The sequence below is a fragment of the Salmo trutta genome, chromosome 2 (genome assembly GCF_901001165.1).
Source record: "Salmo trutta chromosome 2, fSalTru1.1, whole genome shotgun sequence".
Classification (NCBI taxonomy): domain Eukaryota; kingdom Metazoa; phylum Chordata; class Actinopteri; order Salmoniformes; family Salmonidae; genus Salmo; species Salmo trutta.
This window is the reverse complement of record NC_042958.1, coordinates 67,885,353-67,911,986: the sequence shown is the minus strand read 5'-3', so window position 1 is coordinate 67,911,986 and position 26,634 is coordinate 67,885,353. Positions and strand designations below refer to the sequence as shown.

At 39.8% G+C, this 26,634-nt stretch overlaps 2 protein-coding genes across 3 annotated transcripts; one reads left to right on the top strand and one right to left on the bottom strand.

Annotated features, from left to right (window-relative positions):
• The first annotated feature begins 7,995 nt into the window (after positions 1 to 7,995).
• Positions 7,996 to 13,413, top strand: cd79b (CD79b molecule, immunoglobulin-associated beta). Its single transcript, XM_029712410.1, has 5 exons — positions 7,996 to 8,184; positions 8,928 to 9,236; positions 9,528 to 9,646; positions 9,964 to 10,017; positions 12,361 to 13,413. Exons 1-5 carry the CDS (start codon positions 8,121 to 8,123, stop codon positions 12,457 to 12,459), a joined length of 645 nt encoding a protein of 214 aa, XP_029568270.1. The 5' UTR covers positions 7,996 to 8,120; the 3' UTR covers positions 12,460 to 13,413.
• Positions 13,414 to 13,657: 244 nt separating this feature from the next.
• LOC115161438 (interferon a3) lies at positions 13,658 to 17,083 on the bottom strand. 2 transcript variants are annotated; one of them, XM_029712424.1, is made up of 5 exons: positions 16,831 to 17,083; positions 16,589 to 16,663; positions 16,230 to 16,376; positions 15,729 to 15,806; positions 13,658 to 13,801 (listed from the first exon to the last, which is right to left on the bottom strand). In XM_029712424.1, the coding sequence occupies exons 1-5, from the start codon at positions 17,077 to 17,079 to the stop codon at positions 13,703 to 13,705; spliced, it is 648 nt and encodes a 215-aa protein (XP_029568284.1). In that variant the 5' UTR covers positions 17,080 to 17,083; the 3' UTR covers positions 13,658 to 13,702. The 2 variants fall into 2 exon arrangements, with proteins under 2 accessions (XP_029568284.1, XP_029568293.1); XM_029712433.1 differs by lacking the exon at positions 16,831 to 17,083 and having other exon boundaries at positions 16,589 to 16,730.
• Positions 17,084 to 26,634: the final 9,551 nt, after the last annotated feature.

The following is a 26,634-nucleotide window of genomic DNA, read 5'->3' as shown; positions in this document are numbered from 1 at the left end:
AACAACCACCTTGACAGAGCATGAATCATTTTAAAAGGAATAATGGGAAAATATTGTACAATCCATGTGTGCAAAACTCTTACAGACATACCCAGAAATACACACAGCTGTAATCACTGCCAAAGGTGATTCTAACATGTATTTACTCAGGGGTGTGAATACATATCTAAATGAGATATTTCTGTATTTAATTTTCAATAAATTTGCAAAAATTTCTAAAAACATGTTTTCACTTTTGTCATTATGGGGTACTTTGTGTAGAAAAAAAATCTAATCCATTTTGAATTCAGGCTGTAGCACAAACAAATGTGGAATAAGTCAAGGGGTATGAATAATTTCTGAAGGTACTGTAACTGATAGCATGGGACGTGGCGTTAAGTCAACATTAGTCTGGAAGTCTGAACACAAACTTTAATTTCGGAGTGAACTGTCCCTTAAGTCTGTACTCATGTTGTAATGATAGCTGCACTTACTGTTGTGTAAGTCGTAATTTAATGAAACAAATATCTTACTTGGATAATTAATGAAATAAGCACTTTTGAAGTGTTAAGGTTTTTTCTGTGCTAGAGTGTAGGAAGTTTTAGACAGTGTCTCTCGTTCTAAACTACTTGGAAGGAAGTGAAGCACCTTAGTGTGTGTTCAACTGCTTTAAACGTCGTCCCTGAAATGAATGTAACAGCTGCCAGACCTTAACATATTTCTTAAATACTTCTTGTTAAGGGTCTCTTTTTCTTATGAAGAAACTGCAGTTATGGCAGTAATTCCTATTACAAATAATAGAGACCTGCAGTGGTGGTATCTGAGATGATATGTCATCGCTGCAATACTTAAATTGTTTGACAGCTTGCTCCTTAAATGGCAAAATCAAAATTATATACATACTATATACCATTGTTTACATTTTTAACGTAGGGAGAGTCATATGCAAAACTTTAATAGTAAGCTTACAATCAGTGTTGCCTGTATATACTTTTGGCTCAGTATTGAAAGTTCTCTTTTTTTTGTGACTTTTTTTTCCTTTGTATTATCTATTTAAAGCCATTTTATTAATGTACAATTTAACCATGTTACTTGAATAAAATATTTTAAATGGGGAAAAGTAAACGGGCTGCTTTCATATGTTTCAATCTGTTCTGAAGTATTTGGAATGGCATGTCATGTTTAGGGATACGGGTTACATAATTGACTGTGAATAATACTATATGTTGCAATGCGGGCTTTCTCACAGTAATAAATGCACGCCCTCTATTGGTTGTCCTTACATAGCACATATGACACGCAATATGCAATTATTTGTTGTTTCACACCAGCTATTTTTAGCCCAGGTTACAAGATGTATAGGCCACAGGTAAAAAGCAAGAAGATCTTCAAAATTGAAAAGCTGTTACTGAAATGTAGTTTGTGCCATAACTATTCCCCCAAATGACAATGATTTTCATAATACATATTTACATTTCAATTTCTTTTCAACAATGTCGAATAAGTAAATAATCAATTAATTCAGCAACATCCAAGTGCTTATTTAGTGGAGAGTGAGTCAATTTAAAGACAGCGGTTGAGATTGGAAATGGAAAACTGTGAATACTGGAAGACCCAATTGTCACATTAGACTGTCAGGCGAGTTTCACCTTTCTGTTGGGATTAGATGCGTATTGAATGTCTTGTACTTACATACAACGTACCATGCTGAGATTGCTGAAATTCCAGAGAACTTTTGTCATATAGCATTTATACCCATGTAACTAAATACTGTTGGTGAGTAGACTTTAAGGGAAATAACACATTCAAATCAGTCTGTCCAGATATTTTTTAAACCTCTATAGTAGTCTAATGTCAAGAGGAAACCATCTCCCGTGACATTTGGTTGTGTAGATCCAGCTATATGCCTCCAATGCACACGAATGCTAAAGATAAGTGCCAAATAGAACCAGGAAATTAGAACTTGCTTATATTTTCTATTCATTTGTGATCGATGCAAATAGGTGGATCTGCTCAACCGATGTGAGACATGGCTTCATCTTGACATTACTCTACTTTGAAAACGTCTGACTCTACATTGAAAAATTCGGACAAACTTAAATTGAAACAGTTGAATAGGTTTTGTGTACTGTTATCCCCTCATAAAACCGAAACGCAATCACTTATATTTGTAGTCACAACAGGGAACTGAGTATCCAACATCTTTAAAGAGGTTATAATGAACTTTTGCCTCTGGATAGTGCTCTTGAGCCAAAAGGGGTTCCCTAAATTGGCTGAAATATTGCACAGAAATAACCATATTGGACAGAAAGTGGCACACCTACCCACGCCCATGAGCAAAATATTATATTATTAGCCTTAAGGATTGTTTGGTTTTATATATGTGTATTTGAACCATACAGGTAATACTCAAGCGGAAATATGAAGTAAACATTTAGCAACTGCAATTCTGTACAGCCTCTTTATCGACAGCTTAATACTGTACATAGGCCCCCTCTTCCTTAACAGTTACGTGGGTAAAAGGGGGAACGTTCATCTGGATATGTACTTAGGAAATGAGTGCCCAGACAAAATGTCAGGGGCGGCCAGTGACCTTCAGCCTTCATGCCAGTTGGTGCTAATGTCTCTCCCAGGCTTTGCTGTGTGGTCACACTGGGCAATGCCTGCCATGCTTGTATACTGTTTAACACACTTCTGAAGCAAGGGACAGACTATAAAATATATACTGTTGGAGCTGGTTTCCTGGAGTCAGATTAAGCCTATTGATGGGCTAAAAAAAATATATTCCAAAGGAGGATATCTGCTTTTTAGTACAGAACTAGGCTTAATCTGGGTCTGGAAAACTGACCTTATGTTGTTCTCTCATTTAGTCTTCTTCTTGGAGAGGAAGATGGTTTAGTAAGGGGGTGGAAGACAGGTCAGTAACTGACCTATCATTAGATGTAGTAGGTTTTTTTTTTTACTATAAACATACATACATACATACATACATACATACATACATACATACATACATACATACATACATACATACATACATACATACATACATACATACATACATACATACATACATACATACATACATAGTGCCTTGGGAAAGTATTCAGCCCCCTTGACTTTTTGCTAGGTTACAGCCTTGTTCTAAAATGTATTTAAAAAAAAATATATATATCATCAATCTACACACAATATCCCATAATGACAAAGCAAAACTGTAAAAAAAAAAAAAAAGTTTGCTAGTTTATTAAGAAGAGAAAAAATATCACATTTACATAAGTATTCAGACGCTTTACTCGGTACTTTGTTGAATCATCTTTGACAGCGATTACAGCCTCAAGTCTTCTTGGGTATGACGCTTCAAGCTTGGCACACCTGTATTTGGGGAGTTTCTCCCATTCTTCTCTGCAGAGCCTCTCAAGCTCTGTCAGGTTGGATGGGGAGTGTTGCTGCACAGCTACTTTCAGGTCTCTCTCGATCGGGTTCAAGTCCGGGCTCTGGCTGGGCCACTAAAGGACATTTAGAGACTCCTGCGTTGTCTTGGCTGTGTGCTTAGGGTCGTTGTCCTGTTGGAAAATGAACCTTCGCCCTAGTCTGAGGTCTGGAGCAGGTTTTCATCAAGGATTTCTCTGCACTTTGCTCCGTTCATATTTGCCTCGATCCTGACTAGTCTCTGTCCCTGCCACTGAAAAACATCCCCACAGCATGTTGCTGCCACCAACATGCTTCACCAGGTTTCCTCCAGACGTGACGCTTGGTATTCAGGCCAAAGAGCTCAATCTTGGTTTCATCAGACCAGAGAATCTTGTTTCTCAGTGTCTGAGAGTCTTTAGGTGCCTTTTGGCAAAATCCAAGCGGGCTGTCCTGTGCCTTTTACTGAGAAGTGGCCACTCTACCATAAAGGCCTACTTGGTGAAGTTCTGCAGAGATGGTTGTCCTTCTGGAAGGTTCTCCCATCTCCACAGAGGGACTCTGACCTCATGGCTATGTTTTTGATCTGACTTGCACTGTCTACCGTGGGACCTTATATAGACAGGTGTGTGCCTTTTCAAATCATGTCCAATCAATTGAATTTACCACAGGTGGACTCCAATCACGATGTAGAAACATCTCAAGGATGATCAATGGAAACAGGATGCACCTGAGCTCAATGTCTAGTCTCATAGCAAAGGGTCTGAATATTTATATATATATATATATATAAGGTATTTCTGTTTTAGATTTAATACATTTGCAAACATTTCTAAAAACCTGTTTTGACTTTGTCATTGTGGGGAATTGTGTGTGATTGCATAGGAAAGGGTTTTATTTCATACATTTTAGGATAAGGCTGTAACGTAACAATGTGGAAAAAGTCAAGGGGTCTGAATACTTCCCGATTACACTGTGTGTGTGTGTGTGTGTGTGTGTGTATGTGTGTATATATATATATATATATATATATATATATATATATATATATATATACTGCTCAAAAAAATAAAGGGAACACTAAAATAACACATCCTAGATCTGAATGAATGAAATAATCTTATTAAATACTTTTTTCTTTACATAGTTGAATGTGCTGACAACAAAATCACACAAAAATAATCAATGGAAATCCAATTTATCAACCCATGGAGGTCTGGATTTGGAGTCACACTCAAAATTAAAGTGGAAAACCACACTACAGGCTGATCCAACTTTGATGTAATGTCCTTAAAACAAGTCAAAATGAGGCTCAGTAGTGTGTGTGTGGCCTCCACGTGCCTGTATGACCTCCCTACAACGCCTGGGCATGCTCCTGATGAGGTGGCGGATGGTCTCCTGAGGGATCTCCTCCCAGACCTGGACTAAAGCATCCGCCAACTCCTGGACAGTCTGTGGTGCAACGTGGCGTTGGTGGATGGAGCGAGACATGATGTCCCAGATGTGCTCAATTGGATTCAGGTCTGGGGAACGGGCGGGCCAGTCCATAGCATCAATGCCTTCCTCTTGCAGGAACTGCTGACACACCATAGCCACATGAGGTCTAGCATTGTCTTGCATTAGGAGGAACCCAGGGCCAACCGCACCAGCACATGGTCTCACAAGGGGTCTGAGGATCTCATCTCGGTACCTAATGGCAGTCAGGCTACCTCTGGCGAGCACATGGAGGGCTGTGCAACCCCCCAAAGAAATGCCACCCCACACCATGACTGACCCACCGCCAAACCGGTCATGCTGGAGGATGTTGCAGGCAGCAGAACGTTCTCCACGGCGTCTCCAGACTCTGTCACGTCTGTCACATGTGCTCAGTGTGAACCTGCTTTCATCTGTGAAGAGCACAGGGCGAGAGTGGCGAATTTGCCAATCTTGGTGTTCTCTGGCAAATGCCAAACGTCCTGCACGGTGTTGGGCTGTAAGCACAACCCCCACCTGTGGACGTCAGGCCCTCATACCACCCTCATGGAGTCTGTTTCTGACCGTTTGAGCAGACACATGCACATTTGTGGCCTGCTGGAGGTCATTTTGCAGGGCTCTGGCAGTGCTCCTCCTGCTCCTCCTTGCACTATGGCGGAGGTAGCGGTCCTGCTGCTGGGTTGTTGCCCTCCTACGGCCTCCTCCACGTCTCCTGATGTATTGGTCTGTCTCCTGGTAGCGCCTCCATGCTCTGGACACTACGCTGACAGACACAGCAAACCTTCTTGCCACAGCTCGCATTGATGTGCCATCCTGGATGAGCTGCACTACCTGAGCCACTTGTGTGGGTTGTAGACTCCGTCTCATGCTACCACTAGAGTGAAAGCACCGCTAGCATTCAAAAGTGACCAAAACATCAGCCAGGAAGCATAGGAACTAAGAAGTGGTCTGTGGTCACCACCTGCAGAACCACTCCTTTATTGGGGGTGTCTTGCTAATTGCCTATAATTTCCACCTGTTGTCTATTCCATTTGCACAACAGCATGTGAAATTTATTTTCAATCAGTGTTGCTTCCTAAGTGGACAGTTTGATTTCCCAGAAGTGTGATTGACTTGGAGTTACATTGTGTTGTTTAAGTGTTCCCTTTATTTTTTTGAGCAGTGTATAAACGTACTTGCTTTTTCCAGGCAAAACCGGAGAAAATGTATTAGACATTCATCCATGTTTCTCAAACATCAAATTTCAGAGTTGCCTGGAATAATCAAATAATAAATAAGAATCAAAAGTTTCAATCCAGCAATAGAAAGATGTTTTTGACATTTTTATTTTAAACCTATCCCAAACGTTAACCCTTACCTTAACCACCATAAGCCCCTGCCAGGTTGCAAGTTCGATTCCAGCAATACTTGATTCAAACTTGCAACCTTTGGAATCAGAGGCATTGACTTCTAAATCTTAAGGTTAGGAATTAACTCAGAATGGTTAAGGCAGTGGTTCCCAAACTAGGAGTCGCCTGATAGGGAATTATGGTTGCTGGAGAATTTCCACAATTCCACAAAATTAAAACATATTTAAAAATAAATATATTGTCTTTGTATCTCAAAATCATTGTAATGTGGTTAACCTTAAAAATCTAAATGAAAATGATTGAAATCTAAAAGATCAAATTAAACCAGAGAGTGCCCTTAGATTGTGGCGCTTGAATCGGAATGATTCAAGAAAATGCTCCTACACGACATACATCAAGCACTCCCATCTAATTTGTAGTGTTGAGACAATGGTGCTTTCAAGACAACTGGGAACTCTGAAAAAACGAGGTCAAATCATGTCTTCAGTGATCTTCAGGTCGGAAAGTCGAATCTTTAGAAAGAGGCCCGAGTTGCAGACTTGGAATTCCGAGTTGGATGACCGTTCAAAACTATTTTTTCCCCAGTCGGTGCACGTTTTTTTCCCCCGGAGTTTCCAGTTGTCTTGAACTACTGAAGTCGAAAGTTGGAGATTTCCGAGTTCCCAATTGTTTTGTACACGCATTAGAGACATTACGTCAGACTAATTTGCAGTTGACTGTCATAGCCCCACATTAAAAGTACTGTATGTTATCGTAAGTTGAGAAGACAATCAGAAATACTGGCAGAATGTTTTGCAATTGACTGCTATAACCCCAAATATTTTTTTGAAACATTGGCTGATAATGACATACTCACAGTTGGGGGTCGCAAGAATTTTCAGATATCAAAATCGGGTCATTACCTGGGTTAAGGTAAGGGTTACGGTTTGGGATAGGCTTAAAACAAAAATCAAAAAAACAACTTTCTATCGCTGGATTCATACTTGCAACCTTTTGTAATCAGAGGCACAAACAAACATACAAAACGTATTGTCAAAAACAACCTTCTATCGTTGGATTCAAACTTTCTACCTTTGGCCCTTTGGAATCAGAGGCAGATGTTTGACACTCTCGATCCCCCCAAACCCTTCTTGTGACCACTGGCTCAGGGGGTCGGGACCCCCAGTTTGAGAACCACTGGCCTACATGTTACCGGCCCAACATGTTGCAGCAGATAATGCTAAACACACAGCACCACATTGCTTTATCATAAGGTATGTTACATGAGGTATGGAAGGGAGGGGTATCCATTTTAAAATGGGGGCTCTGATAAGCATGGTTGAGCGGATTATGTAAAATATCACGAGTACACTTTATTTGAGTAGACACTATGTGGACACAAGTTGCAGAGGAAAGATGTTTGTTGGAAAATGTTAACTGTTTGTCGACTAATTGTTTTCTAAATGCAGTTGAATGCACTTGGGCATAGTGTGTTAGTGTGTGACTTCAGTTTGTGGTTGGTAGTTTGCAACTTAAAGGGATAGCTCAACCAAATTACAAATTCACATTTTGTTTCCTTACCTTGTAAGCAGTCTATAGACAAGGACAATTCAGTGCAATTCACTTCATGAGTACAATTCACTCTTTGGGGTTGTTTATGTAGCCAATGCTACCATCCACTAACTTTGGCATTTTCAAAACTGACATGTAAGTCAAACAAGATTGCAATTTTGAAATGTGGGTGAACTATCCCTTTAATTATATCCTGTCTCTTATTTGTTTGATTATCTTGAATGGGGCATGCGCAACCAAACAGTGGTCACACCCACTGATGCTGGTGTCTCTCTCCACGCTACAGTCAAGGTGCTATTTTTCTGCATAGATTATTTTGGGCCAGTACAACTTGTGCTTTTACAATCTACAGTAGTAATGTTGACCACCATGTGCTGGCTACTGGTTGGATGTTGTGGGCTCGCCTTTGTGAACCTCTCAGGTAAGAGATTAGTACACTGACTTATTTTGAGAGTGAAATCCTAGCAGGTGTGCTGACAAATGAGACATAAAATACTAGAGTCAAGCATTACATTTAAACTGCTCTTGAAGTTATCTTTTTATCGATATTTACAACTATTTTATACATTGGATATTTATAAATGTTTGTTTTGCAAGTATTTTTTGTTGTTGTTGCATTGGACCACGTCTCCAGCATTGTTTCCTGCCCATCTGTGTAAAAGAGGAAGTCAAACTAACCTCACAATATATCTGTAATAAACATTTAGTTATGATCCATGTACAATTTCTTACATCCAAGATTGTTTAATCCATTGTATTATTGGTATTAGCCATTCATTTATGTATTTTTTTAAAAACATTTACTTCAGTTTTGTGTCATGGTAAAATAAGCAGAATATTTATTAGGCTGTTACTGTAAAACAGGCATAGGGTCATTTGAAATAGCTTGGGTAGGCTTATACATTATTTCATATACTGATGTCTAACACGCTTACACATTTATATATTATATAATTCATCAGATACCAGAGATTACATGAATTATATGAAAGATTAGTGTTGGATTATCTACGTGACATTTGCCATTTCATCATAACAAATATCCGACAACATTTGCTAATGAATCATGTTCATTTAACAGTAGTAGGTTTTATAAAATAGTTCAATGCTTCCATCACCTGTCTCACTGACCAAACCTGTCTCTCATCCCGCATGTCTCTCCAGTGGCTTTAAACAGCATCCTACAGGTCACCCAGAAGCCTCGTTTCTATGGGGTGAAGACCAATCGCATTGTGACCATATTCTGTGTGATATCGGACCCAAACCAGTCTGCCACGGTGGAATGGTACAAGGCCTCAGAATACAACGCCACGAGGAAGAAGATAGAGGGGGACCGGGTCACTGTGAGGCAGAAGAGCATGTTACAAAATGCCTCGATCGAACTCAGCCATGTAGAGACGAAGGACACTGGATTGTACTTTTGTCATGTTAACAACATCACCTGGGGGCCAGGGACAGAGCTACAAGTGCACAGTAAGTAGACTACAGTATAGCCCAATGCAATCTCAGATGGTGACATAAAATGTTAATGATTGGATGAAAATGATTTGGAATCGTTTTTGTCAATGGGATGGCATCTGTTTATGGATATGTACTGCTTTATTAACTAGTATGATTTAAAAATATATATATATATATATATAATCCGCATCATTGTCATCCTCGGATTTGAAGATGGTCATAGATTGTCAAAACATGTCATTTGCAAATTTCCAAACACGTAATTATATCTCTCTCTCTCTCTCTCTGTGTGTGTGTATAAAGGACCCTCTCACCCTGAAAATGCAGAAAGGAGGAGCAAGATGAAGGATGCGTTGATATTTCTCCAGGCGTTACTCTTAACACTGTTAGCTCTTGCCCCACTGCTACGCCACCAATCCCTGGTGAGTCGCACGACACAATAAATACACCTAACTGAAAACCTCAGCAAAAACAAAATGGCGTATTTTAATGCATTATTTGGTGTGATTTCAATATTGTTTGAATGTACCTGACACAACATAACAAAGGAAATAAGTTATTCACATTGAATGCTTACCTTCTGAACTTCGAGCTTTTCAAAAGTGTCATTATTTTGACACAAAGGAGAGGGTACAGTGTGTGTTACAGTATGTGTAAAATATATGGGGCAATATGTACAATTTGATACTTGGTTTTTATTATGCAGAATTGTTTTCAGTTGTCTCAAATTTTCTTTCAGTTGAAGAAGGAAGATGCAATTTATGAGGAACCTGAACATGATCACATCTATGAGGTACAGTATGTTAATGATGATAACAGGGTCTTCTGTGGTTTTTGATGAAAATGGAGCTAAAACCACCTCAATTCTCTATATGTTTTCCCTACTATCTTGCATGCTGTAATGCAGTGTAACAATTTGGTCCATATTAGAAGGACAAGACGTCAGGGTTTGTGTCAATTCCGTTTTAATTCATGTCTGTTTAGGGAATGTAGGCCTATTGAAAATCAGGTTGCACCTATTTTACGATGCGAAGGTAACACTGTAAATACAATGAGTTTCTTTGGGATCCATTAAAACTTATACCACTCAGAGTCATTTAGTATCATTACCATTATTAACTACCGTATAGTACCAGTATACATTGTTACCACACAATTTCTCATTATGGAGTGGCTGTGCAACCTGTGTTCAGGACACCTATTCGTGTGCACCAAACAACCTTACATTCTGCGCATGTTACTTTACGAAAAAAAATGTGGGATTGAAATGCAGCCCATGCAAAACAACTGATATCTCGAGTTTTAACAGACTGATTTTTATGGGGATGTTTTTATTATGCTAATTTCATTTCCGCAGGGAAATGTTAGTTACTGTGTGGATTGTAATTAATGTACATTTTTGTAGGGGTTGATACATTTTCTGTTAGGGAAAATCAAGTTTGACATTTTTAAAAACTTTAGAAGCCTTCAATACACTACAAGTTTCCTACATCAACAGGGTGATCAAATTAAGACCCTACACCTGTAGGTTACATCAATTGGTGGGTAATTACAGTCAGCATATAACCAACAAAGATTTCCTCAAGTTATGTCTTAAAATAGATTCAACATAAGATACCTATATACGGCACATAGACTACCGGTAGATTAATTCCAGCCCTGTTAGTTCAAAATTAAATTAAACCAGTTGAAATCGCACTCTAAATGTATTAAACTTCAGAATTGCATTGTGGATATACGTGTACACTGTACAGCCTTATGTATGGATTATGCCCCCATGAAATGGGCTATCAGCCGACTCAGTGACACCCAAAAAACACAACTCTGTAGAGTTTTCGCAAATTTTAGCGTCATACTGTAGCTCTTATTGCGGGACTTTGACTGTCCCCTCCCCACTTAGTCTATTATGTGTGTTGAATATTCATGAGGTGATTTTCCACAGTCAAAGGCCCCCATTAAGAGCTGTGACGCTAATATTTTTGTTAACATTAGCGTGAGCAACAATAGTGGAATCAGCAGTTCGCCTTCAAATGAAAAGTCCCTCATTTAAACTGATGCAAACAGATATAAAGAGTGCAATCCTTCCACAATTGGAGTAGATAATGCTAAACAAGTTTGAAATGTTGTTATATAAATTTAACAAAAGACAATTATTAGTTAATTGTAAAAATCAGTTACTCAGTGACACCAACATCACCTGGGGGCCAGGGACAGAGCTACAAGTGCTCAGTAAGTATGCTACAGTATAGCCCAATGCAGTCTCGGCTGGTGACGTAAAATGTTTGGAATGATTGGATGAAAATTATTTGTAATGGTTTTTATCAATGGGACACACCTGCCTTCTTATTAAATACAAGTTGAATACCAGAGAAAACATGCCAAAAAATAGCGCTACCAAGAATCATCACTGAAGTGAAATGATATCCAAGGTTTCATTAATTGAATTGATGAATTCAATGTCAATTCATGTTCCAAATGACCTAGAGTTGAAATACATCTGAGCCTAACTTTAGACGTGATCGGCTCTCAGTGACAAACAGGAAATTGTGTTTTTCCTCACAGCTGCATGCTTCTTTCTCTCTTTCTCTCTCTCTCTCTCTGCTTCAGTGACTCTTTAACCACAGCTTGTCTGTTATCATTGTCATAATGTGGAGAACAAAATGTTTTCATTTTAGCATTTGCTAAGGTGGCGTTCCTTTGTGTCTGTGCACGTTGAAAACGTTGTGCGCCGTCATTCCAGCTTACACTTCTTATTTTCTGCATTCATTTGGCCCCCCATTTCTTTTCTATTAATGGTGGGGCTTCAACTTCCTTAAGCACTGCTTCTAATTCAAATAGTACGGAAATATTTAGGTACTACTATTGCTCTAACTTGCTTTACACAATCAACTTGTTGATATACCAGTGAAGACATACCAATAGCATAACAATCAAATTGTCATTAACAAATGGAATTCATGTAAAAGCAGCACATTGTACATAAACTGTAGCCTACTTTTGTATTTATGTGTATGAGTGTATTCATTGCATGTGCACAAAATTACATTTCATCACAAAACATTTAGTTGTAATGTAGTAAATATTCCCACCTTTTTCCCCCATCCCCACGCCATTTTTCTTTATTTGACGCATGCAGGGCTTGGAGATCGAGCATTGTGGTGGTCTGTATGAGGACATCTCAATGTATGCTCAGCCTGGGCCAGCAGAGGCTGCTGCAGCTTGGAAGCAGGAGTGAGCTGCATCGGGACTGAGACGGGGACTGAGATGGGGACTGAGACGGGGACTGAGCTCTCCTGTCATCCACTGCGTCTCAATGCCTATCTGCCCCGTATTCATTAAGCGTTCAGAGTAGGATTGCTGATCTATGATCAGTTTTGCCTCAAAGATTCAAATGAATAGACAAGAGGGAACTGATCAAAGATACGCACCCCTACTCTGAGATGCAATATGAATACGGCCCTGGACTCAAAGGCCAATGTCTCATCCATGTTGTTTCAGGATGTATCTTATGTTTAGTGATTTGTTCAGATGACCACTATTTCTTTATGTTATAGATCCATCCATATGGGTAATGTCATTTTAGAATACATGTCCGCATGTTCTTTTTGATACCTTCTATATAAGACGCACGTAGAGGAACAGATTGTCGATTCATGTTTCTAATAGCATATCTCAAATGTGTTCGTGCATTCTTTTCAGTTGTGTTTGATTTGGTGTTTCTATAAAGGAGTTTTGAGTTGGTGCTACTATTTTGATTGTTATATTAATAGGGCGAACGCGACAAAGTTAGTTATTGTAATGCTTGTCTAACGAGGCTTGTCCATAGAAAGGCTTTCTCTTTTCAGCTTCTCCTGTTTCAGTTGTAAATACTCGACCTGATCACACCCCTTCAAATTGTATCAATGTGGGTGTTTTGTTAAGTGGACATGTGGCCTGGATAAATATGTAGGCCATCCATTGCTGATTGCTAATAATGTTATACTTTTGCCTTGTTCTATGATATGGCAGCATTGTAAAGTGGACTTTGCCTTTACATTTTTTTCTTGTCTTTAGACATTTGTCTCGAGAGAAAGTTGTTTTGTCTAGAGCTGTCATTTTTGCCAAAACATCACAATGCCTAAGCACTATTGTTTTTCTGAAAACTATTACTATACCATAAAACTATTAAACAGTGATTGCCAAATCCATATGTAGTCAAAAATGCATTTAATGAAGTAGCAGGTAAAAGCATACATCTACAGTAATTGTGTATAAAAATGTATCCAGAAATCATCCCAACAGAATAAATAAGAGTTAATAAATACCCCCATAAATAGATAGATTAGTTTTATAGATTAAAAACCAGATAAAAAAAAAAAACACATTTCCATGCGGAATCAATAAATATAAATACATTTTTTTTTAAAAACAGGCGAAATACATGACGTCACTCATACGTGACGATAAATTGTGAACACAATTATTGCGTTGCTCTGAGTTTAGATGCTGTTTTCTGTAGCTGAACCCAGAAGAACCAGCCTCATCAGATGTGTCCTAACCTCTTTCCTGACCAGCTCCCATGCATGAGCACTGTATGCCTGCAGATTGATGACAAAGCCACAAACATATTAGCAGTTGATAATCAGAATACCCTCACCATACAGAAGGGAACATTGCCTTTACATTTCTATCGCACTGTAGCGCAGCTCTTTAGCATTAAGGATTCAATTGAGCCCTGAATTAGACAAGTACATGTTACTGCAGTGTAGATAGGTACACGTTGTTAAATCTGTTTGTACCATGAACAGTTTCAAGTATTTGTGAAATAAACAACAATTATTGGATGAGCGGAGGTTTAGCCAAATTGAATCATGTATATATTTTTGTATTTACAAATACAATGTACTTACACTGTACTTGCCAGTGTAACTACCATTTTCAATGTATGTACAATATATCGTTATGGACACAGAGTACCAGTCAAACGTTTAGACACCCCTACTCATTCAAGGGTTTTTCTTTGTTTTTACTATTTTCTACATTGTAGAATAATAGTGAAGACATTCAAACCATGAAATAACACATATGGAATCATGTAGTAACCAAAAAAGTGTTAAACATATCAAAATATATTTTATATTTGAGATTCTTCAAAGTAGCCACCCTTTGCCTTGATGACAGCTTTGCACACTCTTGGCATTCTCTCAACCAGCTTCATGAAGAAGTCACCTGGAATGCTTTTCCAACAGTCTTGAAGGAGTTCCCACATATGATGAGCACTTGTTAGCTGCTTTTCCTTCACTCTGCGGTCCAGCTCATTCCAAACCATCTCAATTGGGTTGAGGTCAGGTGATTGTGGAGGCCAGGTCATCTGATGCAGCACTCCATCACTCTCCTTCTTGGTCAAATAGCCCTTACCCAGCCTGGAGGTGTGTTTTGGGTCATTGTCCAGTTAAAAAACATATGATAGTCCCACTAAGCGCAAACCAGATGGGATGGCGTATCCCTGCAGAATGCTGTGGAACCAAAAATCTCAAATTTGGACTCATCAGACCAAAAGACAGATTTCCATGGGTCTAATGTCCATTGCTCGTATTTCTTTGCCCAAGCAAGTCTCTTCTTCTTATTAGTGTCCTTTAGTAGTGGTTTCTTTGCAGCAATTCAACCATGAAGGCCTGATTCACGCAGTCTACTCTGAACAGTTGATGTTGAGATGTGTCTGTTACTTGAACTCTGTGAAGAATTTATTTGGGCTGCAATCTGAGGTACAGTTAATTGCCAATTTCTGAAGCTGGTAACTCTAATGAACTTTTCCTCTATAGCAGAGGTAACTCTGGGTCTTCGTTTCCAGTGGCGGTCCTCATGAGAGCGAGTTTCATCCTAACGCATGATGGTTTTTGCGACTGCACTGGAAGAAACGTTCAAAGTTCTTGACATTTTCCGGATTGACTGACCTTCATGTCTTATAGTAATGATGGACTGTCATTTCTCTTTGCTTATTTGAGCTGTTCTTGACATAATGTGGACTTGGTCTTTTACCAAATAGGGATATCATCTGTATACCAACCCTACCTTGTCACAACACAACGAATTGGCTCAAACGCATTAAGAAGGAAAGAAATTCCACAAATTAACAAGACACACCTGTTAATTGAAATGCATTCCAGTTGACTACCTCATGAAGCTGGTTGAGAGAATGCCAAGAATATGCAAAGCTGTCAAGGCAAAGGGTGGCTACTTTGAAGAATCTCAAATATAAAATATTTTTACATTTGTTTAACACTTTTTTGGTTACTACATGATTCCATGTGTGTTATTTCATAGTTTTGATGTCTTCACTATTATTCTACAATGTAGAAAATAGTAAAAATAAAATAAAACCCTTGAATGAGTGGGTGTGTCCAAACTTTTTACTGGAACTGTATGTAGAAGATTATTGTAAAACGGGATCCAATGGCTCACTGTGACCATGATGATTCATCTCATTATGGCCACATATGAAATATTATTTCAATAAAAACTCACCATTCTTTTAAGGACTTGGTTGTTCAGCCTCTTGAAGTACATTTGCAGATTCTTGCTATTTTTTTTCTGGGCCGTAACCTGGATTGATGATAAAAGCATGACTGAATGTTTGTATCTCCTATAAGTTATTTTCAATGCGTTGTGTTTCCCTACAAATACATTACCAATTTAAATAAAAGGCCCATTAAAGTATAACAAGTGTGAGTAGTTTAAATAATTTGAGGAGAAAAAAATTGCACTATAGTTACAGTCTGTTTGTGGAGTAAAAGTAACATTCTCAATCTACATATTGCATTCCACCAACTCTCTGAGAGAATCAGTCCATTCATTCAAATGAACATGTGCTCATATTAAAATGTCTAGTATGCATGGTCCTAGATCTGCTTTGACAACTTGATCGTTGTCAATGTCGAACTGAGTTGGCAAGACGGCACAAACATATCTTGGACCAGGCTAGAGAATGTCTATTCCAGCTGTAGAATATGAAGATGTTATACTTACACATGACTGAAGGCCATCAGACTGACTGGTGAGGACACTGAGGAAGATCTCCACTTTCTTCTCATCCCAGACAGAGTCTAGTTCTCCATCAAACAGTTCAGCGATCTTGTCAAGGGTTTGGAGGATGAACCAAATTGTATCATCAGTCTGTAAAATGAAAGACATGAGGAAGTGACTTTAACCTGATCCTTACTAAATTAATTCATATTTGCCAATCAAAATAGTTAATGATGGACATACAATCATGTTGGGGTGTTCATTTCTTTTTGAATCTCAGTACAATGCTAATGCATACATCCTCTGTGCACCAGTACATCCTATGCTAAGAGTTGACTATCTCACAAGACTGCCTAACTTACTGGTAAAAGTTCAGCTTGCTTGTACAGGTCCTCTGGGAAAGGTACGTCCACACTGTCTGTAGTAAACTCCCCACCCTGTGTTTTAAGAGAGAAAAAAAACAGCATGATAAATACAAATTCAATGTATACGTTCAATAATTAATGTACAATATTCAAAATCATAGAATTTAACTTCAATTTCTGTTGGCACTATACAATTACAGCAATGGTTTAGAATAACAAAAATATAAGAATCTACTCACCATAATATTGAGTAAGTTCATTAAGGTCTCACTGTGTTGTATGAATTTGTGATCATCCATCCATCTACAGCCCATCGAGAAACCATCGCACATGGTTAGAAACAAACAAATAAGCAAAGACTTCGTAGGCCTATGCATGTTGGTAATGAAAACAAGACGTGGAGCAAAAAAAAGTATATCTTTGTAATACAAAATAGGCTTAGCTATGTCAATTGTAACTGTCTTGTTACTAATGTTTAGGTATACCATATTACCTGTAGGAATGCGACCTTTATAGTTTCTCAAAACGAATAGGGTGAAGCCAATACCTGTTTCACTTTCCGTACCTGCGACGGTTGGAAAACAATTAAGAGCACATATTTACCACGACATTTATATTCGTTTATGTTTTACAGTGTTTGGAAAGTCAATGTATTCTTTTTTAGAAATATTCACACACATCGAATAGGCTACTGTAAATGTCATACCAAGCCAGCTGAATAGGACGCTAGAACGCATCTAAACATGTTTGAGACACTTTTTCCGATTTGCATGGCCTGAGCTGAGGCTATAAATTGCAATTGTTTGCAATTTTCTGTAGGCTTCGTTTACATGTATTTTTTCCGAGTCATTTTCTGTAAATATTAATGTAGGCTATTCAATACGATTTTAACTAGCCTATTTGTTTTATTTCATTTAGAGCCATCGAAATTGGGCTACTTTAACCACTGAACAAAAATATATTATTTATATTAAGCCCATAATGTTATTAATTAAAAAAAACGTAGGCCTATTTTTTTTTTTACTTAATAGAACCAACCACCCCAGTCATAGAATGTTCTATCTACTACCGCATGACAAGCGGTACCGGAGTGCCAGGTCTAGGACAAAAAGGCTTCTCAATAGTTTTTACCCCCAAGCAATAAGACTCCTGAACAGGTAATCAAACAGGTAATCAAATGGCTACCCGGAACTATTTGCATTGTGTGCGCGACTATTTGCATTGTGTGTTATTTTTCACTGTCTTTTTATTTCTTTACTTACCCATTGTTCACCTAATACCTTTTTTGCACTATTGGTTATTGCCTGTAAGTAAGCATTTCACTTTAAGGTCTACACCTGTTGAATTCGGCGCACATGACAAATACACTTTGATTTGAGCCTCAGGCGGTGTGACATCATGAATATCATCTGAAGCAGATCGAAAATGCATGGCATCACTGATGATGAAATGTTGTGGTAGTCTTACTGTAGGCTACACGTGGACTTTGCATCGAAAATGTGTTTGCTGACGCTGTAATAACATAAGAGAGAGCCCTGATTATGAAATACTGTGTGGCCTGCTGACTTTCGACACAGTGATGAGTGGGAGTAGCCTAAAACGAAACGAAAATCCAGTGGTTCACCGCGGGATTAAGAAGAAATACGTCATATTTTTTCATTGTTGTCTGAATATTATATCAAGGTGACAGACTACTACCCTATTGTTAAACTGGAAATGCCTTTGGTTAATGAAAGAGGGCTGGAATGTGTTTCTTTGGAATCATCTATAAGGCCCACTGAAATGTTCCAGAACCCTTTCAGGTCATATAAAACCCTTTTTGGTTGCACATTTTCTTTTATTTGGAAAGACAGTTTCAATTTCTCTCCACTGATTCAAAGACAGGGTATCTGCAACTTTGCCCTTTACAACTTTTGAACTTTGACCTTCTCTTCTTCCTGATTTCTGTCAGCTCACTTTGGACTCAAACACAGCATTCAAAAACCTCAGTGAGGGCTGAACAAAGTGACTGCTGAACAGCAAGAACAGCTAATCAACCAGAGAGATTTGTTTTGGCCTGGCAGGTGCTGTGTGAGAGACTGTCTGGAAATTACTGGGAGGTTGAGTGGAGTAGGAAAGGTGTTCTTCCATCAGTCTCAAGACATCAGCAGGTCAAGTAAAGACTCTGGATTGGGAAACAATGACAAGTCCTCGAGTTTAGAGTGCAATAAGCAGAGTTACTGGTTCAGACACAGCAATATAAAGATTGTGGTGTCAGGCCATTAGTCCTCCAGAATAGTGGTATATAAGGCAGGAACTCTGTCCTACATTTACATTTTCATTTGAGTCATTTAGCAGATGCTCTTATCCAGAGTGACTTACAGTTAGTGCATTCATCAGTCCAATCAAAGCTACGGTAGACATAACATGATTTGACGTCATTTTACCTGTGGCCAATGACCTTGAGCCTTCTTGGATGGGCACTTCTAATGTTAATCTATGTTAACACCCAAGGGGGCTTAAACTGCCTAACTCTCCCTGTAGATTCTGGGGTGACGTAGTGTCCCCATGAGTGACGGAACACTGAGCCAATCACGGCGCAACTAAAGAAGATTACCAACACCTACACTCTCTGTATTCCGTAGCTGCCCCTCCACCACAGAAAGCACTGATCTAGACTGAAACATTTTGGAGCTGCCTTAATCGGGAAATGTTTGTATGTGGCTTTATTAACTCACTAAACATTGTTGGCAAATTGATGTGTGACATGAACTAATGCCAAAAACAGGCAATTATATATATATATATATATATATATATATATATATATATATAGTACCAGTCAAAAGTTTGGACACACCTACTCATTCAAGGGTTTCGTCTTTATTTTTACTATTTTCTACATTGTAGAATTTTAGTGAAGACATCAAAACTATGAAATAACAAATATGGAATCATGTAGTAACCAAAAAAAGTGTTAAACAAATCTTAATATATTTTATATTTGAGATTCTTCAAAGTAGCCACCATTTGTCTTGATGACAGCTTTGCACACTCATGGCATTCTGTCAAGCAGCTTCATGAGGTAGTTAACTGGAATGCATTTCAATTAACAGGTGTGCCTTGTTAAAAGTTAATTTGTGGAATTTCTTTCCTTCATAACGTGTTTGAGCCAATCAGTTGTGTTGTGACAATATATACAGAAGATAGCCCTATTTGGTAAAAGACCAAGTCCATATTAAGTCAAGAACAGCTCAAATATGCAAAGAGAAACGACAGTCCATCATTACCTTAAGACATGAAGGTCAGTCAATCCGGAAAATTTCAAGAATCTTTTACGTTTCTTCATGTGCTGTCGCAAAAACCATCAGGCGCTATGGTGAAACTGGCTCTCATGAGGACCGCCACAGGAAAGGAAGACCCAAAGTTACCTCTGCTGCAGAGGATTAGTTCATTAGAGTCAACTGCAACTCAGATTGCAGCCCAAATGTGACCCGTTTCAGGAAACTAGGCATATGTCGCGGGTCACTACTTCACAGGAGAGCCATTTGAACGTAAACTTTTTTTTAAAAATCAAAACTTTTTGGGGGAGGCAAAAATGCCTTCTTGAACATGTGAACTTTCATGTGCCTTAATAACAAACTTGTATGCCATTTTGTAAATATCAATAAAATTGTTAAATTACGAGCCTAGTTGGTTAAGCCACAGAAAAAGCAAGCAACCTTCCCGCTAGCCATGATTGGCTGAGATAATGAGTGAGTTGGACATGCCGAGAGGTGAGTTTGGATTGGTCTGCCATATAGCAGACTTGTCTATTTGAGCTGGTCAGTATGTGTAGGTAATCCTGTATGTGTAGGTAAACGCAGCTTTTTTTGTATCGCGTAGTAAAACAGAACAAAAAAAGACTCCACTATGCAAGTATCCATTTCAATAGAACGTCACTGCAACAACTGTTTCAGAGCAGTCTCGTCTGAGTGAGCCAGACCGCAGAATAACTGATGAATTTTCGAACGCTCAACACCGGTTGAATTTGGCTGGTGTCAGTAAACGTCGGCAAAAAAGCGTAATTAAATTGTTATAGGAGCACAGTTGACACTACCAACACTCTGGATAACATGAAAACAGCCTAACCAGCTCTGCTAGGGTGAGTAAAATAGTCAGAGTTTGGGTGGGGGCTAAAGCTTAAGATGATTCTTTTGGCATTGCACACGGTCAGTGTGAACCAGAGTGACTTGACACAACAACGGGCCAAGCAAGCTGTACAAACAAAACGGAAACGACACAGGACATCTTATTTAATGAAAGGGGTTACAGTCTGCCGTGAAGCATTCATCCATGTATATGGGTAAGAATCTAGCTACAGTTTCAGATATTACACGTTTCTAATTTAGTCAGAAAGTTGTTTTCATTGCAAGTTAAAGCTTACCGTTAGCAAGCTAGCTGACATTAGATGGCTGGCTCGCTAGCTAACATTACATTTATGATCTGTGTGTAGTAATGTCATCTCAGAATACCATTTCACATTGCTAGCTATAGCCTAATGTTAGATAGATAACTAGCTAACATTGAACCTTTTTGGTTAACTTCAGCTAGCTATGACAATCGGTTTGTATTGCTAGTACTCTATGGATTAGGATTATGGTTAATTGTTTAGCTAGCATGTCTAAACAAAAGACTCCACTTCGCCAGATGATTACATGACCCATCAAGTTAGCCAGGTGTGTCTGACGGTGATTACGGCTATCTATTGTATAATGGCAAAATATTTTTTATCTGGAATTTGTCTTTCAGCGTCAGTAGAACACGCCTGACTCTCCTCCACCAGTCATACAAGGAGAATGGTCTAATGCCTCCCATCAAAAAGAGAGCTGGCCCAAGGAAGCACAGGTTACACCTGAAGCATGAGGACTTGTAGTGAGTGGTGAACTTCAACAACCTACGCAGAGGATAATGCAATAGTATTACCAGGACGCCACCCAGGACACAAACACTTTGGTGGAAAGCTGCTGCCATCCCATGTGACAAAAGCAGCAGTGTGGTGTCTCTACAAGGAATCGATGACAGAACTTGGTATGTGAACCTTAAACAACACGTTTTGATTATTTAATTGACACTACTTTTATTGAGCACACATTATTTCTGTATTTTCCAGAGGTACGTGTAGTCAGGCTGTGTGTTATCATTTTAACTTCCAGTTTCCAAGATTATGTTTCTGTATGCAGTGCTGCTACTCTGCACATTTGTAGGTAAGTGAAACTTACCTGATAATGATGCATTAAAAATATTACGTTTTGCGTTACATTTTCGTTTCATTAACTTATCTTAATGTTCTTTTGTTGTTTGCAGGTGCACTATCCTTCTGACCCCATGCAGCCAGGTCCCATCTACTTTTTAACTCCTCGTAAGTGTGGCTTGTTTGGTGTCTGCTGTGAAGGAATACCACAACAAGTCAACTACTTGATTGATGAAGGCATGTCATCCAGCAAAGGCAGGAGCACAGTTATCAGCTACATGCACCATTTCTTCACCAACTACGGAGTTGGGGAAACACGTGTGTAAAAAAGAATTGTGATAACTGCAGTGGCCAAACAAGAACAAGTTTGTGCTCTGGTATTGTGCCTGGCAGACCATACACAAGCTCCACCACAGTCTGGACCTTCACTTCCTGATCACAGTCCACACCAAGTTTGCCCCCGACTGGTGCTTCGGCCTCATCAAGCAGCGCTTCAGAAAGACCAGAGTGAACACTTTGTCTGAGATTGCTGGTGTTGTGAAGGACAGCACTGTGATGGGTCAACATCCCACAGCTGGTTGGACTGGAGGATGGTACGGTGCTGGTGGAAAGCTATGGCTGGCAACAACACCTGACTCCGTACTTCAGGCTGCTGCCACAGTTCAGGCAGTTCCAGCACTTCATTGTATGAGATTATTATTCTTCTCATCTAAACTTGGGAGGTGAATTGATGTTGTGCAAGGTTATAATGTCTTGTCAACTTTTTGGGTTATTTCCTGTTTTACAGCTTCGATCCTCTGGAGCCTGGTGTTGTCGTCGCAAAGGAGCGTTTGGACTCAGTCGGGACCAGGTTTCAGCTGCTGCGCAACGCTGACATCCTTCCTCCCATAGATGGTCTGTCAGTACAAGCACCACCTGGACTGGACACAGCTAGACAAACTTATGTTTTTGAGAAGATCAGGGAGTTTTGCGACGAAGAGGCTATGGACATCACATGCCCTGCACCAAAGTAAAGGGCAGGACAGAAACATGCTCTCTGAATATAGATTCCCTTGTTCATGCGTGGTTCGGACGTACCAGTCATCAGCACCGCCTCTATTCAAATGACTCTCTCCTAACACACACCAATACGTTGCTGCTAATGTACTATTTTTTTTATCCTGCTGTTCAGCCACTTTACCCCTGATTGTATGCATATAACTACCTCATCTATCACTGATATTGTTCTTGTACATACTGTATATTATTTTATTTATATTGACACTATTTCTGATATTGCTACTATACAAGTAACCATTTGGCTGTACCGTTTACACCTTCTGTAGAGAACCATACCCTTGTCAAAATGTACCTGTGTGTTTTTTTTGTTCAAATCTTATTTTTTTCTACTTATTTTGTACATAATGTTGCTGTTACCATCTCTTATGGCCGAAAATAACTTCTGGACACCAGGACTGCGATTACTCTCCACGGACTGTCAGAATCCTTTTTTTCCTTTAACGAGTCTGAGGCCAACGGGAACGATATACTGCTTTCTCGGGAACTGGCCCAGATCCCCGTGATTTGAATGAAGAGGTGGAGAAAAAATGTACAAACGGGACATTCAAAACTGTAATATCTGATGCTTCACGGAGACGTGGCTGAACGACGACACTATCAACATACAGCTGGCTGGTGAAATGCTGCACTGGCAGGATAGAACGGCGGCCTCTGGTAAGAAAAGGGGCTGCGGACTATGTATTTTTGTAAATAACAGCTCGTGCACGATATCTAAGGAAGTCTCAAGCTATTGCTCGCCTGAGGTAGAGTACAGTGCATTGCAAAAGTATTTACCCCCTGGCATTTTTCCTATTTTATTGCATTACAACCTGTAATTTAAATTGATTTTAATTTGGATTTCATGTAATGGACATACACAAAATAGTCCAAATTGGTGAAGTAAAAAAACAAACAAAAAAAACAACAATTTGTTTCCAAAAACTATATAAAATTAAAAACGGAAAAGTGGTGCGTGCATATGTATTCACCCCCTTTGCTATGAAGCCCCTAAATAAGATCTGGTGCAACCAATTACCTTCAGAAGTCACATAATTAGTTAAATAAAGTCCACCTGTGTGCAATCTAAGTGTCACATGATCTCAGTATACATATATACCTGTTCTGAAAGGCCCCAGAGTCTGCAACACCATTAAGCAAGGGGCACCACCAAGCAAGCGGCACCATGAAGACCAAGGAGCTCTCCAAACAGGTCAGGGACAAAGTTGTGGAGAAGTACAGATCAGGGTTGGGTTATAAAAAAAGATCCAAAACTTTGAACATCCCACAGAGCACCATTAAATCAATTATAAAAAAATTGAAAGAACATGGCACCAAAACTCACAGACCAGGAAAGGAGGGCATTCATCAGAAGCAACAAAGAGACCAAAGATAACCCTGAAGGAGCTGGGGAAATTGGAATATCTGTCCATAGGACCACTTTAAGCCATACACTCCACAAAGTTGGGTTTTATGGAAGAGTGGCCAGAAAAAAAGCCATTGCTTAAAGAAAAAAATAAGCAAACACGTTTGGTGTTCGCCAAAAGGCATGTGGGAGTCTCCCCAAACATATGGAAGGTGGTACTCTGGTCAGATGAGACAAAATGTAGCTTTCTGGCCATCAAGGAAAACGCTATGTCTGGCACAAACCCAACACCTCTCATCACCCCGAGAATACTATCCCCACAGTGAAGCATGGTGCCACCACAGCATGGTGCCACCACATCCTGCCCCCACAGTGAAGCATGGTGGTGGCAGGATGTTTTCATCGGCAGGGACTGGGAAACTGGTCAAAATTGAAGAAATGATAGATGGCGCTATATACAGGGAAATCCTTGAGGGAAACCTGTTTCAGTCTTCCAGAGATTTGAGACTGGGACGGAGGTTCACCTTCCAGCAGGACAATGACCCTAAGCATACTGCTGAAAGCAACACTCGAGTGGTTTAAGGGGAAACATTTAAATGTCTTGGATTGGCCTAGTCAAAGCCCAGACGTCAATCCAATTGAGAATCTGTGGTATGACTTAAAGATTGCAGTACACCAGCAGAACCCAACTTGAAGGAGCTGGAGCAGTTTTGCCTTGAAGAATGGGCAAAAATCCCAGTGGCTAGATGAGACTTGCAGCTGTAATTGCTGAGAAAGATGGCTCTACAAATTATTGATTTTGGGGGGTTGAATAGTTATACACTCTCAAATTTTAATTTTTTTAGTCTTATTTGTTATTTGTTTCACCCCAAAACATGTGCATCTTCAAAGTGATAGGCATGTTATGTAAATCAAAGGATACAGACCCCCCAAAAATCAATTTTCATTCCAGGTTGTAAGGCAACAAAATAGGAAATACCAAAGGGGTGAATATTTTCGCAAGCCACTGTATTTCATGATAAACTGTAGACCACACTACCTACCTAGAGAGTTTTCATCTGTATTTTTCATAGCTGTTTACATACCACCAGTCAGAGGCTGGCACTAAGACAGCATGGAATGAGCTGTATTCCACCATAAGCAAACAAGAAAACACTCACCCAGAAGCAGCGCTCCTAGTAGCCGGGGACTTTAATGCAGGGAAACTTAAATCGGTTTTACCAAATTTCTATCGGCATGTTAAATGTGTAACTAGAGGGGGAAAACTCTGGACCACCTTTACTCCACACACAGAAACACATATAAAGCTCTCCCTCGCCCTTCATTTGGCAAATCTGACCATAATTCTATCCTCCTGATTCCTGCTTACATTAAAGCAGGAAGCACCCGTGACTAGATCAATAAACAAGTGGTCAGATGAAGCAGATGCTAAGCTACAGGACGGTTTTGCTAGCACAGACTGGAATATGTTCTGAGATTCCTCCGATGGCATTGAGGAGTACACCACATCAGTCATTGGCTTCATCAATAAGTGCATCGATGATGTCGTCCCCACAGTGACCGTGCATATATACCCCAACCAGAAGCCATGGATTACAGGCAACATCCGCACTGAGCTCAAGGCTAGAGCTGCCGCTTTCAAGGAGCGGGACTCTAACCCGGAAGCTTACAAGAAATCCCGCTATGCCCTCCGACGAACCATCAAACAGGCAAAGTGTCAATATAGGACTAAGATTGAATCATACTACACCGGCTCTAACGCTCAGATGTGGCAGGACCTGCAAACCATTAAAGACTACAAAGGGAAGCACAGCCGAGAGCTGCCCAGTGACACGATCATCCCAGAAACCCTAGACCCACTCCAATTTGCATACCGCCCCAACAGATCCACAGATGATGCAATCTCTATTACAATCCACACTGTCCTTTCCCACCTGGACAAAAGGAACACCTATGTGAGAATGCTATTCAGTGACTTCAGCTCAGCGTTCAACACCATAGTGCCCTCAAAGCTCATCAATAAGCTAAGGACCCTGGGACTAAACACCTCCCTCTGCAACTGGATCCTGGACTTCCTGATGGGCCGCCCCCAGGTGGTAAGGGTAGGTAACAACACATGCGCCACATTGATCCTCAACACAGGGGCCCCTCAGGGTGGCGTGCTTAGTCCCCTCCTGTACTCCCTGTTCACTCATGACTGCACGGCCAGGCACGACTCCAACACCATCATTAAATTTGCCGATGACAACAGTGGTAGGCCTGATCGCAGACAACGACGAGACAGGCTTTAGGGAGGAGGTCAAAGACCTGGCCGTGTGGTGCCAGGACAACAACCTCTCCCTCAACGTCATCAAGACAAAGGAGATGATTGTGGACTACAGGAAAAGGGGACAGAGCACGCCCCCATTCTCATTGATGGGGCTGCAGTGG

What these genes read in the sequence shown, in the direction of transcription:
- cd79b (XM_029712410.1), top strand. Translation starts at nt 8,121, where the DNA reads ATGTTGACCACCATGTGCTGGCTACTGGTTGGATGTTGTGGGCTCGCC. An exon ending in GACAGAGCTACAAGTGCACA is followed by an intron (nt 9,237 to 9,527) that starts GTAAGTAGACTA and finishes GTGTGTATAAAG; the next exon opens with GACCCTCTCACCCTGAAAAT. An exon ending in TGCTACGCCACCAATCCCTG is followed by an intron (nt 9,647 to 9,963) that starts GTGAGTCGCACG and finishes ATTTTCTTTCAG; the next exon opens with TTGAAGAAGGAAGATGCAAT.
- LOC115161438 (XM_029712424.1), bottom strand. Translation starts at nt 17,079, where the DNA reads ATGGTATACCTAAACATTAGTAACAAGACAGTTACAATTGACATAGCT. An exon ending in TGAACTTACTCAATATTATG is followed by an intron (nt 16,664 to 16,830) that starts GTGAGTAGATTC and finishes CTTAAAACACAG; the next exon opens with GGTGGGGAGTTTACTACAGA. An exon ending in CTGATGGCCTTCAGTCATGT is followed by an intron (nt 15,807 to 16,229) that starts GTAAGTATAACA and finishes TCATCAATCCAG; the next exon opens with GTTACGGCCCAGAAAAAAAA.